Source organism: Rattus rattus, chromosome 2, assembly GCF_011064425.1.
Source record: "Rattus rattus isolate New Zealand chromosome 2, Rrattus_CSIRO_v1, whole genome shotgun sequence".
NCBI lineage: Eukaryota > Metazoa > Chordata > Mammalia > Rodentia > Muridae > Rattus > Rattus rattus.
The window spans coordinates 229,188,928-229,208,638 of record NC_046155.1 but is presented as its reverse complement, the minus strand read 5'-3'; the positions used below and the strand labels follow the sequence as shown (position 1 = coordinate 229,208,638).

Here is a 19,711-nt window from a genome sequence, read left to right as displayed (position 1 = left end):
CATAGAATGGAAGGAAGCAGGTATTTGAGCACCCTGGGCTTCCAGGGCTCTGTGTTCATGATACCTACCTGCATGCTGTCCTCCCTCTGTGGTCAGGGTCTACCCACACGCACCTACGTCCTCCGCGGCCACTTCCTGATGGCACAGACCCCGTGTTACCACAAAGGCGGGGAGTAAGCAGAAGTAGCCTTGGTTGGTGTAGACCAAGCAGAGGAGGGTAGGGAGAGAGGCTTCCTCAGGACTCAACAACTGTATTTGTGGGGTGTAGAGCCATGCCCAATCACCATTGCAAGATTACGGTCTCCTGTCCTTATTTGGTTGACTGGTGTTTGTGGGGCTGGAGATGGAGACCCAGGAGTCTTCATATGCAAGCAGCTGCCCTTTCCTCTCCTCTTTTAGGCAAGAGCTCAGTTTGGAGTGAACGACGCTGTGACTGTTTCTCCTTCCACTGGGTAATAAGTCGTCGAAACAGGTGCGACTCCTTCCCTAGCCCCACAGTCATAGCGGTGGAAGCACCACACTGTGGGTGAACTCAACCCAGGCTTCTCTAGATCACACTGTAAAGGGACCATATGGCAGGTAGTTCTCTCAACAAAGACAACCTAGGGTCGAGTTTTCCAGCCAAAATGGTGTCTCCAGGAATTAAGGAACTGAAATCTTTTGGCCACCGAAAAACACATTCCAGTCTGACAATTGAACTTTTTTTGTTGTTCTTGAGACAAGGTTTCACTATGTAGCCTTGGCTATCCTAGAACTCAATCTGTAGACCAGGCTGGCCTTGAACTCAGAGATCTGCCTGCTGCTGCCTTCCGAATGCTGGGATTAAAGGCGTGCACCACCACTAGCTGGCTAACACCGTCAGTTTTGTTCATGTATATGTGTATGCATAAGTACATGTGCATGTATACGTGCATATGTATATGTGTGTTTGTGGGTACTCATGTGATATAAAAAGAGTGGAGGTCAGAGAACAACTTAAGGGAGCCGTTCGCTCTTTCCATTATGTCCTGGGGATAGAACTCAGGTCACCAGACTTGGCAATCGGTACTTCTACCTGCTGAGCCATCTGGCCACCCACCACCATCCCTTCTGAGAAATAATTTGATGCCTCTCACTTGGCCCAATACTCTTCAGAAGTGATGTTGACCCAGAGATGGTCACAAAACAGAATTCTGTTTGTTTGTTTGCTTGCTTGCTTGTTTTGTAAGACAAGGATTTTTCTATGTAGCCCTGGCTGTCTTGAAACTTGCTCTGTAGACCAGGCTGGCCTCAAACTGGCAGAACCCTGCCTTTGCCTCCTGAACACTGGGGTTAAAGGCGTGTGCCACCACCTCCCAGCCCCAGAATTCTTTTAAAATGTCTATTACGTTTATTTGTAAATGTGTGTGTGTGTGTGTGTGTGTGTGTGTGTGTGTGTGTGAGCATGTGCACTCTGCCGTTTTGTGTGCCAAGGTCAGAGGACAGCTTGCAGGAATCTCTCCTTTCATATGTGGGTTCTGTGAATCACAGGATATCTTTACCTGCTGATCTATCTATCTCGATGGCCTACAAATCAAGATTTTTATATCCCACATTCCGGGTCCAACTTGAGACTCTTCCCAGAGCTTCTAAAACTTGTTGTCTTGGACCTACAAGAATAACGTTCAAGGTTAGGCATGATAATTCACACCTTTAATCTCAGCACTGGGCTGGCCAAGGTAGGACTGAGTTCAAGGCCAGCCTAGGCATTAGCATGTTCAAGGATACATACAAAGACCATGTTTCAAAAAACCTAAAAGAAGGGCTAGAGAGATGACTCCGTGGGTAAGAGTGTTTGCAGTGCAAACAGGAGGACCATCCAGGTAAAAGCCAGACCATTCTTACTTCCTCAGAACCAAATCCTGTGTTCAAAACTCAGCTTAACTCCCTGACTACATCCTTGAGCAAGTCATTGTTAGGGGCGTACAGAAATCCGAGTCTGCTCTCTGTATAGGCGGAATGGTGCGCTGTGTAGGCCTGGGATCAGACTTGACCTCCTCAGTTAGAGAAAGCTGTCTCTCACTCTACGTAGACAACAGTAAAGAGAGCCGCGGAGCCCTTTTCCCACAGAGGTTCACTACTTGTTGGGACTCCTGGCTTTGTGAATAACTGGCAGAATCCTCCCAGCCCAACCTCCAGGTGCAACTTGTAGTGGTCTTTGTCCTTTCTCCACTTCCTTCTGACAGTCTGTGGTCGTTTTTTATAGCTGAGCATTAACTTCCCCTAGGAGCATCTTCAAGCAGATGGACTTCCCAGGCACCAGGAGTGGGAACTTAGCAGCTGTTCTCACCCTCTGGATCCAGGGTGCTTTTTCCACTTGAACTCCTGGGGAGGAGGCGCGATTGTTTTGCATGGTGGCTGTACTTTGATTCCGTTGACTGGGGCGGAGGCGTGAACTTCCTACCCCTCACTGCTTTCTTCCTTTTCTTTTTAACACAGAGAGTAAGGACCTTTCGCAGCTGAACACGACTAGTGCAGGAAGTGGAGCACAGGCATGGATCAGCTTCTAGCAGGGGTGTGGCCTGGGCTTTCTGCCCTCCTCTGATTCCAGCAACTCCTGAGGGACTAAGCGAGCACTCCCTAGTTGAAAAGAGAGGGTCAGTGTGAAGGCTCAGGCAGCTGGGCCAAGTCTGCTGGGAGAGCACGAGGGACACACCTGCTGGTGAGTGCTTGCTGCCCCGCTATCAGTTAACGTGGCAGGCACAGTGCAGACTTCAGTCAAGGGCGTGGGCGAAGGGCATGTTTGAGACAGGTGTGTGAGTGAGGACTGCGCTGAACACTCTGGCTTCTCACACCTGAGAAGCTCTGCTAGGTGTTCAAATTACGGAAATACGGTAAGCATCTTTAACTGCCTTGTGATGCAGTGTCTGATGACTTTTAAGGAGGATTTGTGTGTGTGTGTGTGTGTGTGTGTGTGTGTGTGTGTGTGTGTGTGTGGAGGCGGGGATGGGGATTAATCCTGCCAATTGAAGTAAACCTTGAATGCTGTGGGAGTTCAGGAGTGGAGATTGCTCGACTCTTTCCAGGCTCACTTAAGCGTCCACCAGTCTAGACACTGGTTCGGCTGGGTCTAGTTTCCCGGCTGGAGAGAGATCAGGAGCCTTGGCAGCAGCCTGAGGGCTGATGAACAGATTGACTGGTCTTAGCCTGATTTGGCCAATTCTTTGCAGAACTAGAAACCCAAGCTTGGCCACCCAAGATTAGGGAGTTTTCTCCCAGGCCAGATGATGTTAATATGGAGCCAGCACATGGCTAGGTCTATGGACCATGGCTTCAAGCATACCTGTAAGTTACCTATAGTAGCACGGGCGCGGGCGCGCGCGCATGCGCGCACGGGCTGGGGGTGGGGGAGTCCAGGCCGAAATGCTGTTCATAGCGGTTTGAGTGACAGTAGCCAAGAGGCAGTCAAAATAGCCCATGTGAGTGATCACACACAACATATGGATTATGGTTCATAATCCACATGGGTTATGATTCTGCCTCAAACAGAAAGAAAATTCGGACACATGTCACAACATGGTTGGAGCTTGAAGACATCAAGCTAAGGAAAACAAATGTATCGGGGGACACATGCTATGTGACTTGAAATTCATGGAGGTGGGAGAGAGATGGCTGCTAGCTAGGGCCAGGGCGGAGGTGGGGCCTGGGAAGGGGGTGATGGATTCCAAGGGATGGAGAGTTCTGGAGATGGGTGAGCTAATAGTTAACCGATGTGTAGACTACTCACCTGTCCAGGACTATGAGCTTAGAGATGGTTAAAATGGGGCCTTGGGCATGCCAGGCAAGCACCCTACCTGTAAGATACAGGCCTAACCCCCTGCCATGTGTTTTTAAATTACAGATTCTCTTTTAAAAAGACAGAAGTGAGCAGGCAGGAAAAAAAAAAATCAGCCCTGTGGGATGAAATCTTAAATTCTCTGTGACTTCCTCAAACTCTAACTGACAAAACCAAACCAAACCAAACCATATCTGACTAATAGCTAGCTCCACTTGAGGGACTGGAAATCTGTGCTGACTCACCAAACTCCACGGAGTTGTTGAGAAGCTAGGACCAGGCTAACTTCTCCTCACTCTTAGGATTGACCTCTGGGCCAGGACTCGGTGCCTAATGAGTAATTTGGGGCTCAAAGCTGTGGAGATTCGTACTGCAGGTGGCCACTGGAAGGCGCTCTCTGGTCTGGATGACAAACATCACTATTTAGTAGCACTAAAGACAAGTCACCAAAGGCTCTTTCCCTTAGCTTCCTCACACAAACCACCACGCCATGTGAGGAACAGTCTCGCACTTTCCACCTCAAAAGGGGGTTGGGGTTTCCACAATGTAGGAGGCAGTCCCTCATAATTCGGCAGTGCTGTGCACAGGGGGACTGTGGTTTCTCACAGCTTTATCCCTCACCGTTTCTCCCCTTTCAGTCTCTCCTCAGTTTCTCCAGAGGCTCTTCCAGAGATTGCAGGCTTCCTACCTGGGTTTGTTGCTTTTAGAGGGGACACAGGACAGAGAGGGTCGGAATGCTGACCCTTGTGAGGTCTCATGATGAAATCTGTAAGATTTTGGTACTAATCTTCTGGGTTATCTGGGACTTCCAGTCAAGACTGAGGAAGAGAACTTAGATGAAACTGTTCAGATTCTAAGATTTTAAAAATAGCAAGGTCACCCTTAAGCAGCTGAGAGCTAACAGCTCCTGAAAGCAGGCCCCTACCCCTGGTTCCTCCCTTATTTAGAAATCATTTGTCTTAAAAGGAACTAAAGTTGCTGTTATGGTCCCGAGGGGGAATTATTTTCTGAAGTAGGTGAATTCTCCGTGAGTTTTGTAACTAACAGCTGTCTAAAAACAGCTGTCTGGTGCCACACGTACCTTTTGAAAGCCTTCTCAGAAAAGGGTCTGTGGCAGATGACTCGCTGGCGCCATAGAGAGAAGCAGCCACAGCGAGGGGAGGCCCTTGTGCGACCAGCTACCTCCTCCACCCATGTGGCACAAGTCTTTTCCTTCTAGGCGTCCTTGCTTTTGTCCCACCCGGCAGGAGTCACAAAATATACAGAGGGCTCCTCATGGAGGCACTACTGTGAGGCTGAAGAAAAGCCACTCCATCGACATTTTACTTTTTCCACTTCTGCAACGGTAACGTGCTACCTCAGTGCTGAGCACGTGACTCAAAATAACAAGTTGTTTCTGGAACTGACTAGTGTTACTCTCTGCCATCGACTAGCTATATAGCCTCCGTTTCCCCCAGGCCTGGTACGTCTACACTGTTTTGTCAACGAGAGAAACGGGACGTTTAAGTAGGAGTTCATAAAAATGATACAGAAAGCGTGAAAAGCCGCCATTTGTTCAGTCATTCCCTCACCATCAAGTTTGATTCTGGGCTGGACGAGATGTTCAAAACGAAGGAGAAAGTCAAGCTACTGACTAACGATGCATACCACGTGGCATTGTGCGTGCAAAAATAAGCCGGAGACAACGCTAAGATCATATCTGTGTGTCTATTAAATGCAGGTAGGCACACAGAGAAAGTGCTGGAGACGCGTAGACATGTGACCTGCCTAGGAGGCACTGAAGGTGTAGGCCGTGTTTTATACCTTCCTTCTACTCCTGCGTTGTTTGTCTTCTATACGGTTACTATGTCTTCATGATCATCTCTACATTTTTAGACATTTTTGAACGGTGTCAGTTTCTGTGACTAGCAGAGAGTCCCAGTGTGTCCTGAATATTCCCATTTCTCCTCTTTGAACGTAACTGTCAGGTGCAGCCCCTTCCTTGCCACCCCCCTCCCCCGACACGGGAAGGTATTACAGGCCATGCTGGGTATCCCGAAAGGAAGAGCCAAATATGAGTCCGGGGTGTTTATTTTTAAGGTTAAGTGTGATCTGCATCAGTAAACTGAGCTTGAGTGCATAGTTGGATTCCTGGGCAGCCTTTCCTTTCTTGTTCTCTTGTGGGTGAGCCAGCACTGTACTGACTGCCGGGATCTCTACAGCCAGGAACGCTGTAGCCATCTTGGCAAGTGAGGGCGGACACAACGGAAAGTCACCATGTTCTGGAGGCTGCAAGTTTACGGTCAAAGAGTCAACAATGTTGGTTCCTTCCCAGATCTCACGCCCTAACCTGCTCACAACCACAGTGATCCCTCCGCCCTCCTAGGCTCATTTGTGTGTCTAAAGTGCCTTGTCTCTTCTTGTAGAGCATCTGCTGTAGGGTGATGGTGTGCCCCCAAAGACCTGATTAACACCCGGAGGTATGTGCTAACCACTTCAGGCCAGAAGTGGATGGCATCTTGCTGCTAACAGAGTCTCTAAAAAGGTTTCCCTGGTTTGGTCCCCTACTCCACTCTTGCCACCCTGGTCCCTGGCTAGCTTCCCCCGCACAGATACACAGGAACAGAGGCATCAGAGAATACACTAAAAGTAAAAGAGGCGTGCTTGCATCGGTGGCTTGCCAGACACACCAAGCAACTGAAAATCCCCACGGGGACCTGGAGCCACCTGATTTCCTGATAGATAACGCCACGAGGGAGGAGCACACGCAGCATGCCCTTCTCCCCCAGAGGACCGGCTGCCAGGCTGTTCAGCAAACACCTCACTACTGCTTTTTCTTTTCAGCTCATGCCAGTGCAGCTCTGCCAGGAGGAAGCTCGGGGCAGGAGCCGGGCCAAGCAACAGTTGGCACGATATGGAGCGTCGGGGCAAGATGGAATTTTTCCAGAAACTGGGCTACAGCCAGGAGGACGTGGTCAGGGTGCTGGGCAAACTGGGTGACGGTGCCTTGGTCAATGACGTGCTGCAAGAGTTGATCCAGACCGGCAGCCGCCCAAAGGCCCAGGAGGATCCAGCCAATGGCACCGGGATAGTGCTGATGCCTCGGGGATGCTGCGGGGTTCGAGACTCTGCCCAGCAGGGCCTGGGACTAGGCCTAGAAGAGGCTGGCGGAGATCCAGCCAGCTTCCTGCGGCCCATCGTGATCGATGGCAGCAATGTGGCTATGAGGTAGCATCTTTGGTTTCCTTCGTCCTATTACTGAGTGTTGGGTCCAGAGACCTTATTATTTGGAGTTCTGGGAAACGTTTTCCTCTCTGTGGTTTGGTTCAAAGAGTTTTAGGACCAATGGATGAGTTTTTAAGAACGATTGTACAAAATAATAGGTTTCCTGACGTCATACGTGTATGTTCCATGCTTTGCCCGTGGTTCCTTTCCGTTACCCGTCTTGTCTCGCTCTCCTCCTTTCTTCCCACTGATCCCTTCCCTTTCTCCTCAACAAATAGTCCCCGTATCCTTCCCTGCCTTACATATGTACACAATACATACGCTAAGGTTCCATCTATATGCCATCATCACCCTTCTGAGTCTGACTTGTATTGCTTAAGATGACTCTCAGGTTTCATTACTTTCCTGCACACGACATAATCATCATTTTTAAAACTTATATGCCATTGTGTATACACAGTACATTACTTTTTAGTCTCCAAACTAAAAAAAAAAAAACCCTTTAATTATTTATTAAAATCTATACATCTCCGCAGAGAGACAATAGTATGTACATATGCCATAATAGATCTCGTTTCAATTTCAAGCCATTCATAGCTTTGAAAGTAGATGGGCCCCAGATCCAGGCCTGCAGGAAAAAAACTAAAACAAGCAGACTCTGGGTCAGCTCTGCAGACACCTGGAGTTTAACCCAAAAGCTTCTCTCAGACTTCTGTGCTCCAGAAACAAAAGCACATGAAGACACTTTGTTGTGAGCAATCAGATGACAACAGGTGCTAGCCTGCAGGGAGCGTCTGGAACGCAACTTCCCAATAGTTGCTTGGAGAGGGGGGTGCGCACATGCAGGGGGATGGTGGGGTGGGAGGAGGGCGGGGAGGGTGGGGATCAAGCCTCGCTTCCAAAAATCAGACTACTATTCTCTATAAGCAAAGGCATGGGTATCTAGACTGATTCTCTAACCCAAATACTGTGAAGAGGGTTTTGGTATGTTATGGATGTTGATGCTATGCTTGATTGACATTCATCTGGGTATATACCCAGAAGTAGTATAGCCAGATCAGATGCTAGTTCTGATTTTAGTTTGTTGGGTTCTTTTCTCCTTTTTTTTTCTTCTTTTCTTTCTTTCTCTTTTTTTTTTTTTTGTTTGTTTGTTTCTTTGTTTCTTTCTTTTTCTTTGTTCAGTCTTTCAAACCCTGTTCTGTATCTTGGTAGCTGCGTGAACGAGACGAATTGCCTTTTGGTTCTGTGATATGGAATCAACCCTTCCTAGAGGGGAGCTAGGGGAAGTGCCTGCGGTGTGCTCAGCAAGTTGATGCTGGCCATGCTCACAGGAGAAGCAGCTTTCTTCAGAAGGAAGGAAGCAAGTGATAGGCGGGAGCCCAGGGTTAGGTGTTGGCGGATAGGGCTCCTTCTTTGGCGTCTGTCCCCAGACAGCTGTGAGAATACTCGGTTCCTCTCTGTGCAGGGAAGGCCAGTAGACCTCCATGTCTCCCTTAGGGCATGAGAACCAGATGAGAAGTGCTTTGGCTGTGTTCAAAGCCCTCCGCTTCGGGCATGAGGCAAGGCTGCAGTTCTGACTGAAAAGAGCGTCTCTAAGGTCTCTCCTCCCACCTTGAGCTGCAGAGAGGGCCAGGTCAGTCTTTGTAACTTGGCTTCTTCCGGTGTGTGAAGGGATTCCAGCTTGATGGCGCGTGTGGCTATTGTGCCTGACTTGGCAAAGCTCCTCTGTGGCCCGATTTCCCAAGATTCCATGCTCAGTGCTGGGTGAGGAGGGCATTTCACAAACTTGGCTGAGTTACAGGCGGGCAGAGGGCAGAGCCATAGGAAATAGCTCACTCACAGCTATAAATACTTGTACTTCCCCTTTTAAAAGCTGAGTAGGAATTCCGAAAAGCAGTTATCAGCCGCTCCAAATGTGTCAACAAGCATCCGAAGCTCACCCGAGGGATTTGAGCTCACTTTGAATTTGGCACTGAAGGACAGAGGTTTGGAATGGTCCAGCCCAGTGGTTGTCCCACGTGCCCAGCATGGTGTGCCTTAAAAGCCTACGTTCCTTTTTTAATCTGCTAGGTTTGCCCACAGGGCGTGGTGGAGCCCTGGGGACTGTACATTCTCACTCTCGCTCTCCCTCCTACGCCCCCTTTCGGCAGCATGTAGGAAAACTATGATATCTTGCTCTCTGAGATGTTAAAGAGACAATCTTACTTAGGATATTTCTATTGCTGTGATGAGACACCATGACCAAAAATAATTCGGGGAGGAAAGGTTTAATTGGCTTTCGGGTTACAGTCCATCGTCAGGAAAAAACCCAAGTGGGAACTCAGGGCAGGAACCTGGAGGCAGGAACGGAAGCAGAGACCAAGGAGAGGAATTCTTTGGTCTGTTCTTCACAGCTTCCTCAGCTTGGTTTACACACGCATGCAAACACACACACACACACACACACACACACACACACACACACACACCTCTTTGCCTCTTTGCTCCTTGGATGCTAGGGAAAAGCACAAACAATATAATAACTCTTCGACTATGAACTGTAATTAATTTCCTTCAAAGGCCAAGTTCTCGATCCCTCTGTTGTGATCTCCAGTGGGAGTTTGTTCCCAGGGCCAACCAGATCCTCAGCCGTGAAAAAGATGACCACAGAGAGCCCTCCTTTTATAGAGAATGGAGAATGGAAACCCAAACTGGTGTCTCATTACCTACAGAGCACAGGTTTTTAAAAAAAGATTTTTATTTTATGTACATTGGTGTTTTGACTGCATGTATATCTATGTGAGGGTGATGGGTTCCCTGGAACAGGAGTTACAGACCGTTGTGAACTGCCATGTGGGTGCTGGGAATTGAACCTGGGTTCTCTGGAAGGGCAATCAGTGCTCTTAACGGCTGAGACATCTCTCCAGCTCCTGAACAGAAAATTTTACTAACTCCAGAAAGATGCTCTTGGGGGGTACCGCTTCTCTGAGGTTTATAGGATCTCAGACATTGTTACCCTCTGCTTTGAGAGGTGAGGCTGCTGTCTGCTCCTGGGGGAGCAGGGTAGAGCTTGAAGCCTTGGTGAGACATGTGTCTTTTTATTCCCAACCTATAAGAAGTGTGGCCACTGTTGGCAGGGGCAACTTCCACAACGAGCTGTCCCTCTATCCCCTGGAGCCTGAGGTGGCCCATACCTTAGCTTATGGAGAACAGTAGCCTGATTTTTGGTAGTAAGGCTTGATCCCCCTCCAGCCCCCAACCATTCGGAAGTTGCGTTGCCGACGCTCCCTGCAGGCTAACACCTGTTGTCATTTGATGGCTTACAACAACACGTCTTCATGCACTTTTGTTTCTGGAGCACAGAGGTCTGAGAGGAGCTTTTAGGTTAAACTCCGGTGTCTGCAGAGCTGACTAAGAATTTACTTGTTTTAGTTTTTCCTGCAGGCCTGGATCTGGGGCCCATCTACTTTGAAATGATATGTATTATGGCATATCCGTGCATATACTATTGCTTCCCTGCAGAGAAGATGTATAGATTTTTAACAAATAAAGGGTCTGTGAACCAAAGCATTAGGGACCGGTGACATACAGTGAGAAGTTACAGGTAATGCACCAATGCACCCTGTGCCAATATAGAATGTTCAAGAGGGCCATCTGCCCTTGTGTCTGAGTCTCTCGGCTACTGGAGAAGGAACTTGATGGGCTTTGACAAGGTCAGCGCTTGACTCGTTAGACCCAGCTTCCAGTGCTGTGTCCCCAATAGTACTGTACTTCAAGCTATTTAAATCAAAGCTGCTAGGACGGCTGAGTCCATAGGAACTGGCCTGGGCCCTGGATTGAAGGTTTTTATGAACCGAGGGGATGTATTTGTTCAGGACACGTTGGAGTTTGAGACTTACAAAACACTTTCTGATCGTGACTCATCTACACAGAAGGGAACTGAATGTGGGGAGCTACCCCATAAGAAACCTTAAAAGCCTTCCTCATTCCGGCAACATAAGGAGTGCTTCAGGTTGGGTTCCTCTACGAGGGACGGGTAGCTCACTTGCCGTTCTGTAAGGAGCGAGTCAGATAGAGGATAACTGAGTTGTAATGAGGGACGATGCTCATTATACCAGGCCCCGGGGAGCCAGGCCTCAGATGTTTCCACAGCCCCCTCTGCATTTCTCATGTCCACATGGGAAGACAGAAGGCCAGAGTCAAAGGACAGAGAAGTTCTGTGCCTGGAAGTCCAAGTTCGGAGCACTTGACCCAAGGCTGTCCATGATAATTGCGAGGGTAGAAAGTTCTGGAGTCCCACTGCTGCTATGTAGTTATTTGCTACGCGTGGCCGTGGAAACCCTGGAGTGCGGCTAATACCACACAGGCCCTGGGTGTTCAAATTAATTTCCTTTTACTTCATCAGAATTAATTAATTAATGGCTATACAAATACGCATCCAGCTTCTCGGTTTGACCAAATGAGGAGTCTATATGAGTTCCAGACCTGGTCCTTTTTTAGAGACCTATATATATGCAATTAGGAAGTTGGACTAAGTAACTCCACCCATCACCACTTTCCCATCAGCCCTCCATCATCTCTATCTGTACCCATCCCCCAAAACTCTCCCCTCTCCCTACATCTGACCTGAGAAAGAACCGCAGACTGGGCAACCGCATCCCCACAGGCCTCTGTCCCGGCGTCTACCGCATCCTCCATGGAGCACAGCTCTCTGGGTAGGGTGCCAGCCATGGACAGGATGTGCCAGGGTCCTGTTTCCTTCTCCAGAGATTTGCAGGACAAAGTACCAGGACACTTTCTGATCCTGCCAGTGCTGGGATTCCCTACGAATCATGTGCATATTAGAAGGTGGCTCTAATACACTCATGGGCCAGAATCCTTTCTATTAGGGTCCCTTCAATGGGCGTGTGTGTGTGTGTGTGTGTGTGTGTGTGTGTGTGTGTGTGTACGTGTTTCATATGAAGCAGAGGAAGAGAGAGAACATAGTGTAAGCTGTGTAACTGTCCTCTAACACCTGGCCTCAAGGTGTTAGCTGTGCAACTGTCCAGCAATGAATACACTCTCTTTATTCATAGACACAGCTTCATGTAGCCAAGGCTGACTTTGACCCCTCTAAGTAGCAGATTACCCTAAACTTCCGGTCCCCCTGCCTCCACTGCTGGAGTGCTGACAGCTACTGCTGTGATGGTTTTATGTGGTGTCAGGGATGAAACCCAGACTACGCTTTCATTCTACAATGAACTCTGTCTGCAGCATACCCCCCACCCCACCCACCCCTTTTCCAAAGTGGCCTCCACACCAGGCTGGTTCTTTGGTTTTAAGACAGTCTTGGTATGTAGTCTACACTGGCCCTGCACGTCATACTCCTGCTTTGGCCTTCTGAGTACTGGGATTATAGATGTTAGCCACTATGTGTGATGTCGGGTGATGGTTAGCTTCTGGGCTGGGGTCTTCGGCTCTTACTCAAATCCACACCCATTTCTGCCTCATTAAGAACAGGGCAGCCAGGACAGCTCCTATAATCCTTCTTCCTTCCACGGATCCAAATCGGGTTAGACCTCCTACTGGGCAGATTCAAAACACCACCGGTTTGAGCCTCCAATAAGAAACTGGTGTGTGTGTGTGTGTGTGTGTGTGTGTGTGTGTGTGTGTGTGTGTGTGTGTAAATAGCCTCTCCATCTCAGAGGCCTGAGACAACTTTGTTCATCCCATCCCATGACCATGAGCTTGTGTATTCCATGGGCGGTCTTGTGAGCCCCTGACTTGTACAGGGGATTCTTGTACACTAGTCAGGATGCCCTCGTGTGTAATTATATCGTCTAGTTTGTGAAAATGGCAGTGCTCTAACTGGCTGCTGCAGACACCGTTGTCATGCGGGCAGAATCTGTTTTGGACACCAACCACTTCCCTTTTCTCTCCTCCCAATATTCAAATGCTCTGGGCCCTCACTTCCTTTCCCATGGCCTCACTGCAGCTGCTTCCCAGTGTCTGCTAATCTCTCCATGGAGGCTCTTTCAAGTGGGAAGATTCTCAGTGTCCAAGACTTTACTGTCTGGGCCCCAAAGACTTAGGGGAAAGGAAGAAAGACTTTGTAGTGGCAGACTTGCAGTGTTACCACCAAGTCAGAGAGCTGGGCACCTTTCTTTGCTTTAGTTTCCATAAGGGTAAAATGGGGTGAAAGTCATTTCCTCAAGGGAGTAATTTAATGACAAACTGAGCTGCATGACAGGTAAACAGGACTCTCCACAGTCATTAAAATGAGCTTTCCACCACCCTACCCTCCCCATCCCCCTAAAAAGAGATCGCAAAGCCACAGGTGTCCCTTTTCTCTTCTTTTTTTTTTTTTTTTTTCCCCACCGCTGTTCCTTTTTTTTGTTTTTGTTTTAAGACAGGGTCTTATGTAGATCAGGCTGGTCCCCAAACTTCCAATGCTGACAAAGCTGATATTTACCTCCCGATTTTCCTGCCTCTGCTTCCTGAGGGCTGAGATTACAGGCATGCACCACCATGGCTGACTTATCTGATGCCAGGAACAAACCCAGGGCCTTGTGCATGCCAGGCAAGCATGGTTTCAACTGAGCTATGTCCTGAGGCCCTGTGCTTGGAACCTTTTGAGAAAAGATCTTTCTTTATAGTCTAGGTTACTCCTAAACTCAACATTAGACAAGACTAGCCTCAGGCTTACCATTCTGTTTTGTAATGTCCTAAATACTAGGATTACGGGAGCACCTCTGATGGGTGTTTTAGCCCTAGCACTATCTTAAAGTAGGAGTTTGTAAGTTGGTGCAAAGACAGGGACAAATGCCCAGGTGGACACATTTCTCCAGCAAAGGGATCAAGGGTGACTGTTATCTTCTGACTGGAATTCTACCGGGACTCAGTTTCCCTCCTTTTATCTCTGCCCAAACATACCCATCAAAAGGTCAGGGAAAGAAAGCTCTCTCTCTCTCTCTCTCTCTCTCTCTCTCCCTCTCTCTCTCTCTCTCCCTTCCTCTCTTCCTTTCTTTCTCTCTCTTTCTTTCTTTCTTTTAGATTTATTTATCATATATAAGTATACTGTAGCTGTCTTTAGACAAACCAGAAGAGGGCATCAAATCCCATTAACAGATGGTTGAGAGCCACCATGTGGTTGCTGGGATTTGAACTCAGGACCTCTGGAAGAGCAGTCAGTGCTCTTAACCACTGAACCATCTCTCCAAGCCCTTTCTTATTTCTTTTTAATCGTCAGATGTTTTTGAACCTATTATATTTTTACTGCTGCCAACATTTCAAGCGTCTCGACTATCACACTTCTACACGGATCATTGACTAGTGTGTTTCAGGTTGCAAAGAGAGTTGCTGTTCCCATCTGTCTTTAAGTCCGTGTCCACCAGTTCAACAAACACATGCAAATACTACATGGCTTTAGAGCGATTAAGACAGATTCACGGACAGTCCCAGGAGACAGAGCAAGTAAACATTTCTTTCATAGTGACTGTGGTAGTGACCATTGTATTTGAGATCTGAGTGGGGCTGGATGGCTGCGTTCAGGAGCTGTGTGTGCCTGAGGGAGCAAATATGGAGGAGGGGGTGTTTGTCCTTCACAGTATTCATTTTCCTTAGTGGACAGATCTTTCCTCAGTTTTGTGAAGGGGAGGGGCTGACCTGACACTTGACTATACCTATATGGTGTTCCCTCCTGGTCAAGCCTTCTGCATGACTCAGGTTCTGTGCTTCCATTCCTGCCCTGACTCCTTTCTTAATGACCACCGGAGACTCCACCTGTGATAGCTGGCACAGGAGGTCTTGGGTCTCTCATGGTGCTCTGCCACAGGGTGTCCCGGTCAACTGGAATTGTAACAAGAATTTTAGGTCAAAAGCTGGGGCTTTGGCTGCTCCAATAGCTAAGCCCTGGCACCTGTCCCAACGTCCTTATTTAAAAAAACAAGGAATCGGAGAATGTGCACCAAAAAGAGAGACAGATAAAGGGACCCAGGGATCCTAAATTCAGAGTATTGACATGAGAATTGGAGCGAGGGGGAAGAGGCATGCAGAATCGGGCGGTCTTGTCCGAAATGTGGTCCTCTGTTTCAGCTCCAGACTGCCGTGGTTATCCTGAGAGGTTGTTACGTCTTTTGATCACCGTCATCATCAAAGGAGCCTGTCTGATGTTTATTAAACAACACTCCTGAGGGCAGGGTCTCCAATTCCACGTGTGGCCTGTGCTTCCCTGGAGACCTTGCTGATCACTGTGGGTCCAAGTGAGGTCCAGTGCTTTTTAGAAAAAGAGTTTCTAAGTCTTCTTATAGGAGTGTCGTTTGGCTTTTGTGGGGGATCCATGATGGCTTAAAATACTCTCTTCCAGCAGGGACCTGTTGTTCCATCTCTAGCTTTCTAAAGACTAGCAGGCTTGTAAGAGGTTTGGGGAGTTGTTTCCAGCTCCACTGTGGACCGCTTTCAAACCAGGCAGCCTGCTTTGGGGAGAGTTGGGACATGCTCCTCCCAGGGATAATCAGGAGGAGGGGTCAGGAAGAACCCGGAGAACGACCTCCTCATCTATGTCCTTTCTTCTTTCAGCCAGTGTGGGTGGGTGGAAGGGACTAACGGTGGCGTCCTCCTTCTTTCCCAGCGTGCACTGGCTGGTATCTTCTCCCTACTGTTAGTTAGCATCTGTGGCTGAGGAAAGAAGAGCCAGCCCGGGAGGGCGGGCAACTCAGGATCTTTACTGCTAGGCTACCAAGCTGAAGAAATCCCCAGAGATATCCGCTGGGAGTCTGGCTTGTGGTTCTACAGATTAGTTGCTTCCCTAGATATCCCTTCTTACTCTGTTAACCTGTGTCTGTCCCACAGTCCCGGGAAAAGAGCAGCGGCAGTCACACAAGAGAGGGCAGTTAGGGAAACTCAGTGTGGTCTTCAACGGGATGTGAGCTAGCTGCTTCTAGACAACCTTCTAAGAATTGTCTCATGCTGGAGGGGACAGCTCAGCAGTTCAGAGTGTTTGCTACTCTTCTAGATAGAGGACACCAGTTCAGTTCCCACCTCAGGCAGCTCACAGCTCGCTCTAGATGGATCCGATGCCTCTGGTCTCTATGTCATTTGTACTTCCCCTGGGACTTGTGGGCACGTTGCTATGTTTTTGGTCCCCAGAATAGGGCTGTATCAGGGTCTCTCCAGGCAACCCTTCCTTTTTCCTGTGATGTCCCTCTTTCTTCTGGTTATGAGGTTGGTATCTTCTCCATTATGAATCTACCCAGCAGGGTTTTAGTAAGCCTTTACCAATAATCAGGGACCAAGCTAGTTAGGCCTTGGGACCTTGGTAGAACCCTCTGGGAGCATGCAGTGTGTGTTGTTGCTATTGTTGTTGTTGTTGTTGCTGTTTGTTTTGTTTTCTATTTTGACAAGGTTTTGCAACTCCAGGCAATTATGCTGCCTATGCCTCCTGGGTGCTGATTACAAGTGTACATCACTGTGTCTGGATGGGGTGGATGATGTTCTCAAGTTCTAGGGAGTGCTTGTGTGATGGAGTCTAAGAAGTGAGGGGATGCTTTCCCGAGGAAGCAAGACTTCAGCAAAGAAGCAGGGAAGAAGGAAGAGGAGTGAATTCTGTGAAGACCCAGTGACAGCATCTGGGGAGGCACATGGCTGAGTGAACAGCTGGAGGGAAAACAGAGGTGGAGAAGTAGGGAGCAGAAAATGGTCAAACCTAGAAGTCCATGGCTCAGTCAATCATCCTGTTGATTCCCGGTCACACCGTCCCAGTCCCAACCACTTGTCTCTGTCTTCAGCCAAACACCAATGACCTGAACTGACCAACTCTAAGTGAAGCCCTTAGGTTTCACCAGTCCCCCGGAGGGCACTTGGAAGGGTTATGGCAAGCAAGTGAGTTTTCTGGAGGCAGCTCACTGTTTTGCATGGCTACAATGGGTAGGGCTTTCAGAGACATGGACCCCAGAGATTTCATCCCAGGATTGCTGCTCACTGCTGATATGTCTTTTCTGACACCATTACATAACCTAATGATTCCCGTGCATCTGCCCACTCACTCTATTGGCAAATTTCCTGCAGAGCAATAGGAAGATGTACTTTTACATGATAATGCCAGTTAGATGAATTAATGGCTTTATAGAATTCCTGATTTGATTCAAAAAATGTTAGGAAGAACGTTTAAGGAGATGGTTTTAGTTGTTTTGCAAGAAAGATGTATGTAATAAAGTTAGAATCAAGACTAGAATGTGTCCCTGCCTCACAGAATAGTAAGTAAACGTTGCATAATAAGGAACACCATGAGCTTTTATTAATTGCATTAAGAAGAGAAATAGGCTTGGGGCAGATGTGTGATCAAGGGAAAACATTCGTTCTAGGTCCGATCCAAGGATGAGGCCACAGGTGTGCACTATGATAAAGCAAGGCCGTGTGAAACTGTTGCTTTGAACTTATAATGAGCTTACAGAATGAATCACTGCTTTGAATTTGCTATGGTCATCCTTCTGCAACTCCCTTTTGTGTAAAATTTTATCTGTGAGGTAATTTCATGAAAAACTTTTGTCTAAGAAGATATACAAAGACTGAGAGAAAAATAAAAAGTGGGGTCGTTGGGGCTCTGTTCCATCCACCAAATGTGTGTGTACATATACAGATATACACAATATGTATTATGTGTATATGTTTGTGTCTACATATGTATGTATTAAGTATGATGTGCACTTGTCGATGAAACAGGTGGTTGGGTCTGTCTGAGTGTGTGTGTGTGTGTGTGTGTGTGTGTGAGAGAGAGAGAGAGAGAGAGAGAGAGAGAGAGAGAGAGAGAGAGAGAGACAGAGAGAGAATGTGTATGTCTGTGTGTGTGTGAGAGAGAGTGTGTGTGTGTGTGTGTGTGTCTGTGTGTCTGTGTGTGTGTGTGTGTGCATGACTTTCTCTTTCTCTTTTTTCTTTCTCTCTGGCTCATGAAGAGTTAAGTTAAAGAGCCCAAGAAACTATGTTTCTCTTCTTAATCCCCTGCTGCTATCCCAGGAGTCAACTGCCAAAAGCCATGGCTTCTGGCCTCCAAAACAAAGAGAGTTAATGGCCAGAGGTCATCAGCCTTGCTGCATCCCACCTCAGTATCTCAATGTCAGCTGGGACCCCAGTACACCTGGATGTTTTTCCTCTTGTCCCTTGGAGAGATTCTTTATGTCCATACTGCGGTTTCAACTGTTGCTTAAACAAGGGTGATCTACAACCTTTACTACTCAGATTTCTCCTCTGACCTCTTGGTGTTTACCTACCATGTCTACTTAGTGATCTAAATCACTCTATATTGAAAGCCAAACTTGTGAATGTTCCTCCCCACCAATCAGAGACCTTCCCAGAATTTCTCTGTCAGGTCAAGGTCCATTGTGCATTTATACGGGAAACCTGGAAGTACCTGAAATGTTTTGCCAGTCACTTTCACATCTCATTGTGACAATGAGGAACACAGACATTATCTTTGTTTCTTCCCCATCCAGAAACTGAGTTCTGGTACCTTCTAGTTGTCCCCCAATTCACCACCTTCTCCTCCTCCTCCTCCTCCTCCTCTTCCTCCTCCCTCTTCTTCTTCTTCTTCTCCTTCTCCTCCTCCTCTACATTTTTTAAAAGATCTTTTTAATTTATTATATATAAGTACACTGTAGCTGTCTTCAGACACACCAGAAGAGGGCATCAGATTCCATTATAAATGGTTGTGAGCCACCATGTGATTGCTGGGATTTGAACTCAAGACCTCTGGAAGAGCAGTCAGTGCTCTTAACCGCTGAGCCATCTCTCCAGCCCCCCTCCCCAAATTCACTTTCAATTCTTGTTTATTCAGCAATGGCAGCTCAGACCTAACCAGTGACACTTGTTTGACGACGTCTACAGCTCTTATCTCATGCTCACACCTGGCTCACTGTCCTCTATGGACCAGCTAATCTTTGTGAACTGCACACAAGTGTCCCCACCCCCCACCCCCATATTCTTATAGTTACTTCAAAGTTAAAACCCATGTTTACCCCTCAGCCCTCTAAGATGAAGGAGGACAATCCCCCAGCCCTTTCTTCCATAGCAAGGTCTTATGTAGCCCAAGCTAGCTTCAATGTGTAGCCAATGATAGCCATAGACGTTTGTTCTTCCTGCTTCTACCTCCAAGGTACTAGGATTAAAGGCATGTGCCACAGAAGATGATTTTTTTTCTTAAGTCATGTTCTCACTATGTATCCCTGGCTGGCCTGGAACTCAGTATGTAGACCAGGCTGGCCCAGAACTCACAGAGATCCACTTTCCTCTGCTTCCTAAGTGCTGAGATTAAAGATAAGTGCCACGATGCCTGGCTAGGGAGATGTTTTTAAGAGGCTGACAAGGTGCAGCATGGTCTCAAAGAGCCCTTCCTTTTCTGCAACATTGGTGTATTTTGTGGGATTTGGGGAGCACTGGCTTCCTCGCTTGGACTTTGGAGCCCTGACAGAGTCAGAATAATCACCTCTCAAAGGGAGGGCAATTCTACAGACGCCAAGTCTTGTCTATTTCGTGTTGACTCTTTTTGTTTTCCCCCTTCAGTGTTGACTCTTATACGTTCAGCTAAAGAGTTGACAGGTCAATTGTCCCTTGGAATACTGTCCCACTACCCCCTACCTCCCATCCCCCGTAGCCTGAGCACTCTGCGTCTTTATTGAAAGCTGCCTGGGTTTAGTTAGTGGCTATGGTCGGGGAGAAGAATGGACTGTGTTTAAAATTCGCTTTTGCCCAGTTCCCTCTTAGTTT

The 19,711-nt window shown here is 47.8% G+C and overlaps 1 protein-coding gene across 1 annotated transcript in view; it reads left to right on the top strand.

The window, feature by feature from the left end:
• Window positions 1-2,460: 2,460 nt before the first annotated feature.
• Window positions 2,461-19,711, top strand: part of Zc3h12d (zinc finger CCCH-type containing 12D) — a 33,326-nt gene continuing 16,075 nt past the window's right edge. Inside the window, exons 1-2 of the mRNA XM_032894998.1 lie at window positions 2,461-2,852; window positions 6,617-7,000. Of these exons, the coding sequence (XP_032750889.1) occupies window positions 6,687-7,000 (314 nt within the window). The 5' untranslated portion in view covers window positions 2,461-2,852; window positions 6,617-6,686. The remainder of the gene's footprint in view (window positions 2,853-6,616; window positions 7,001-19,711) is intronic.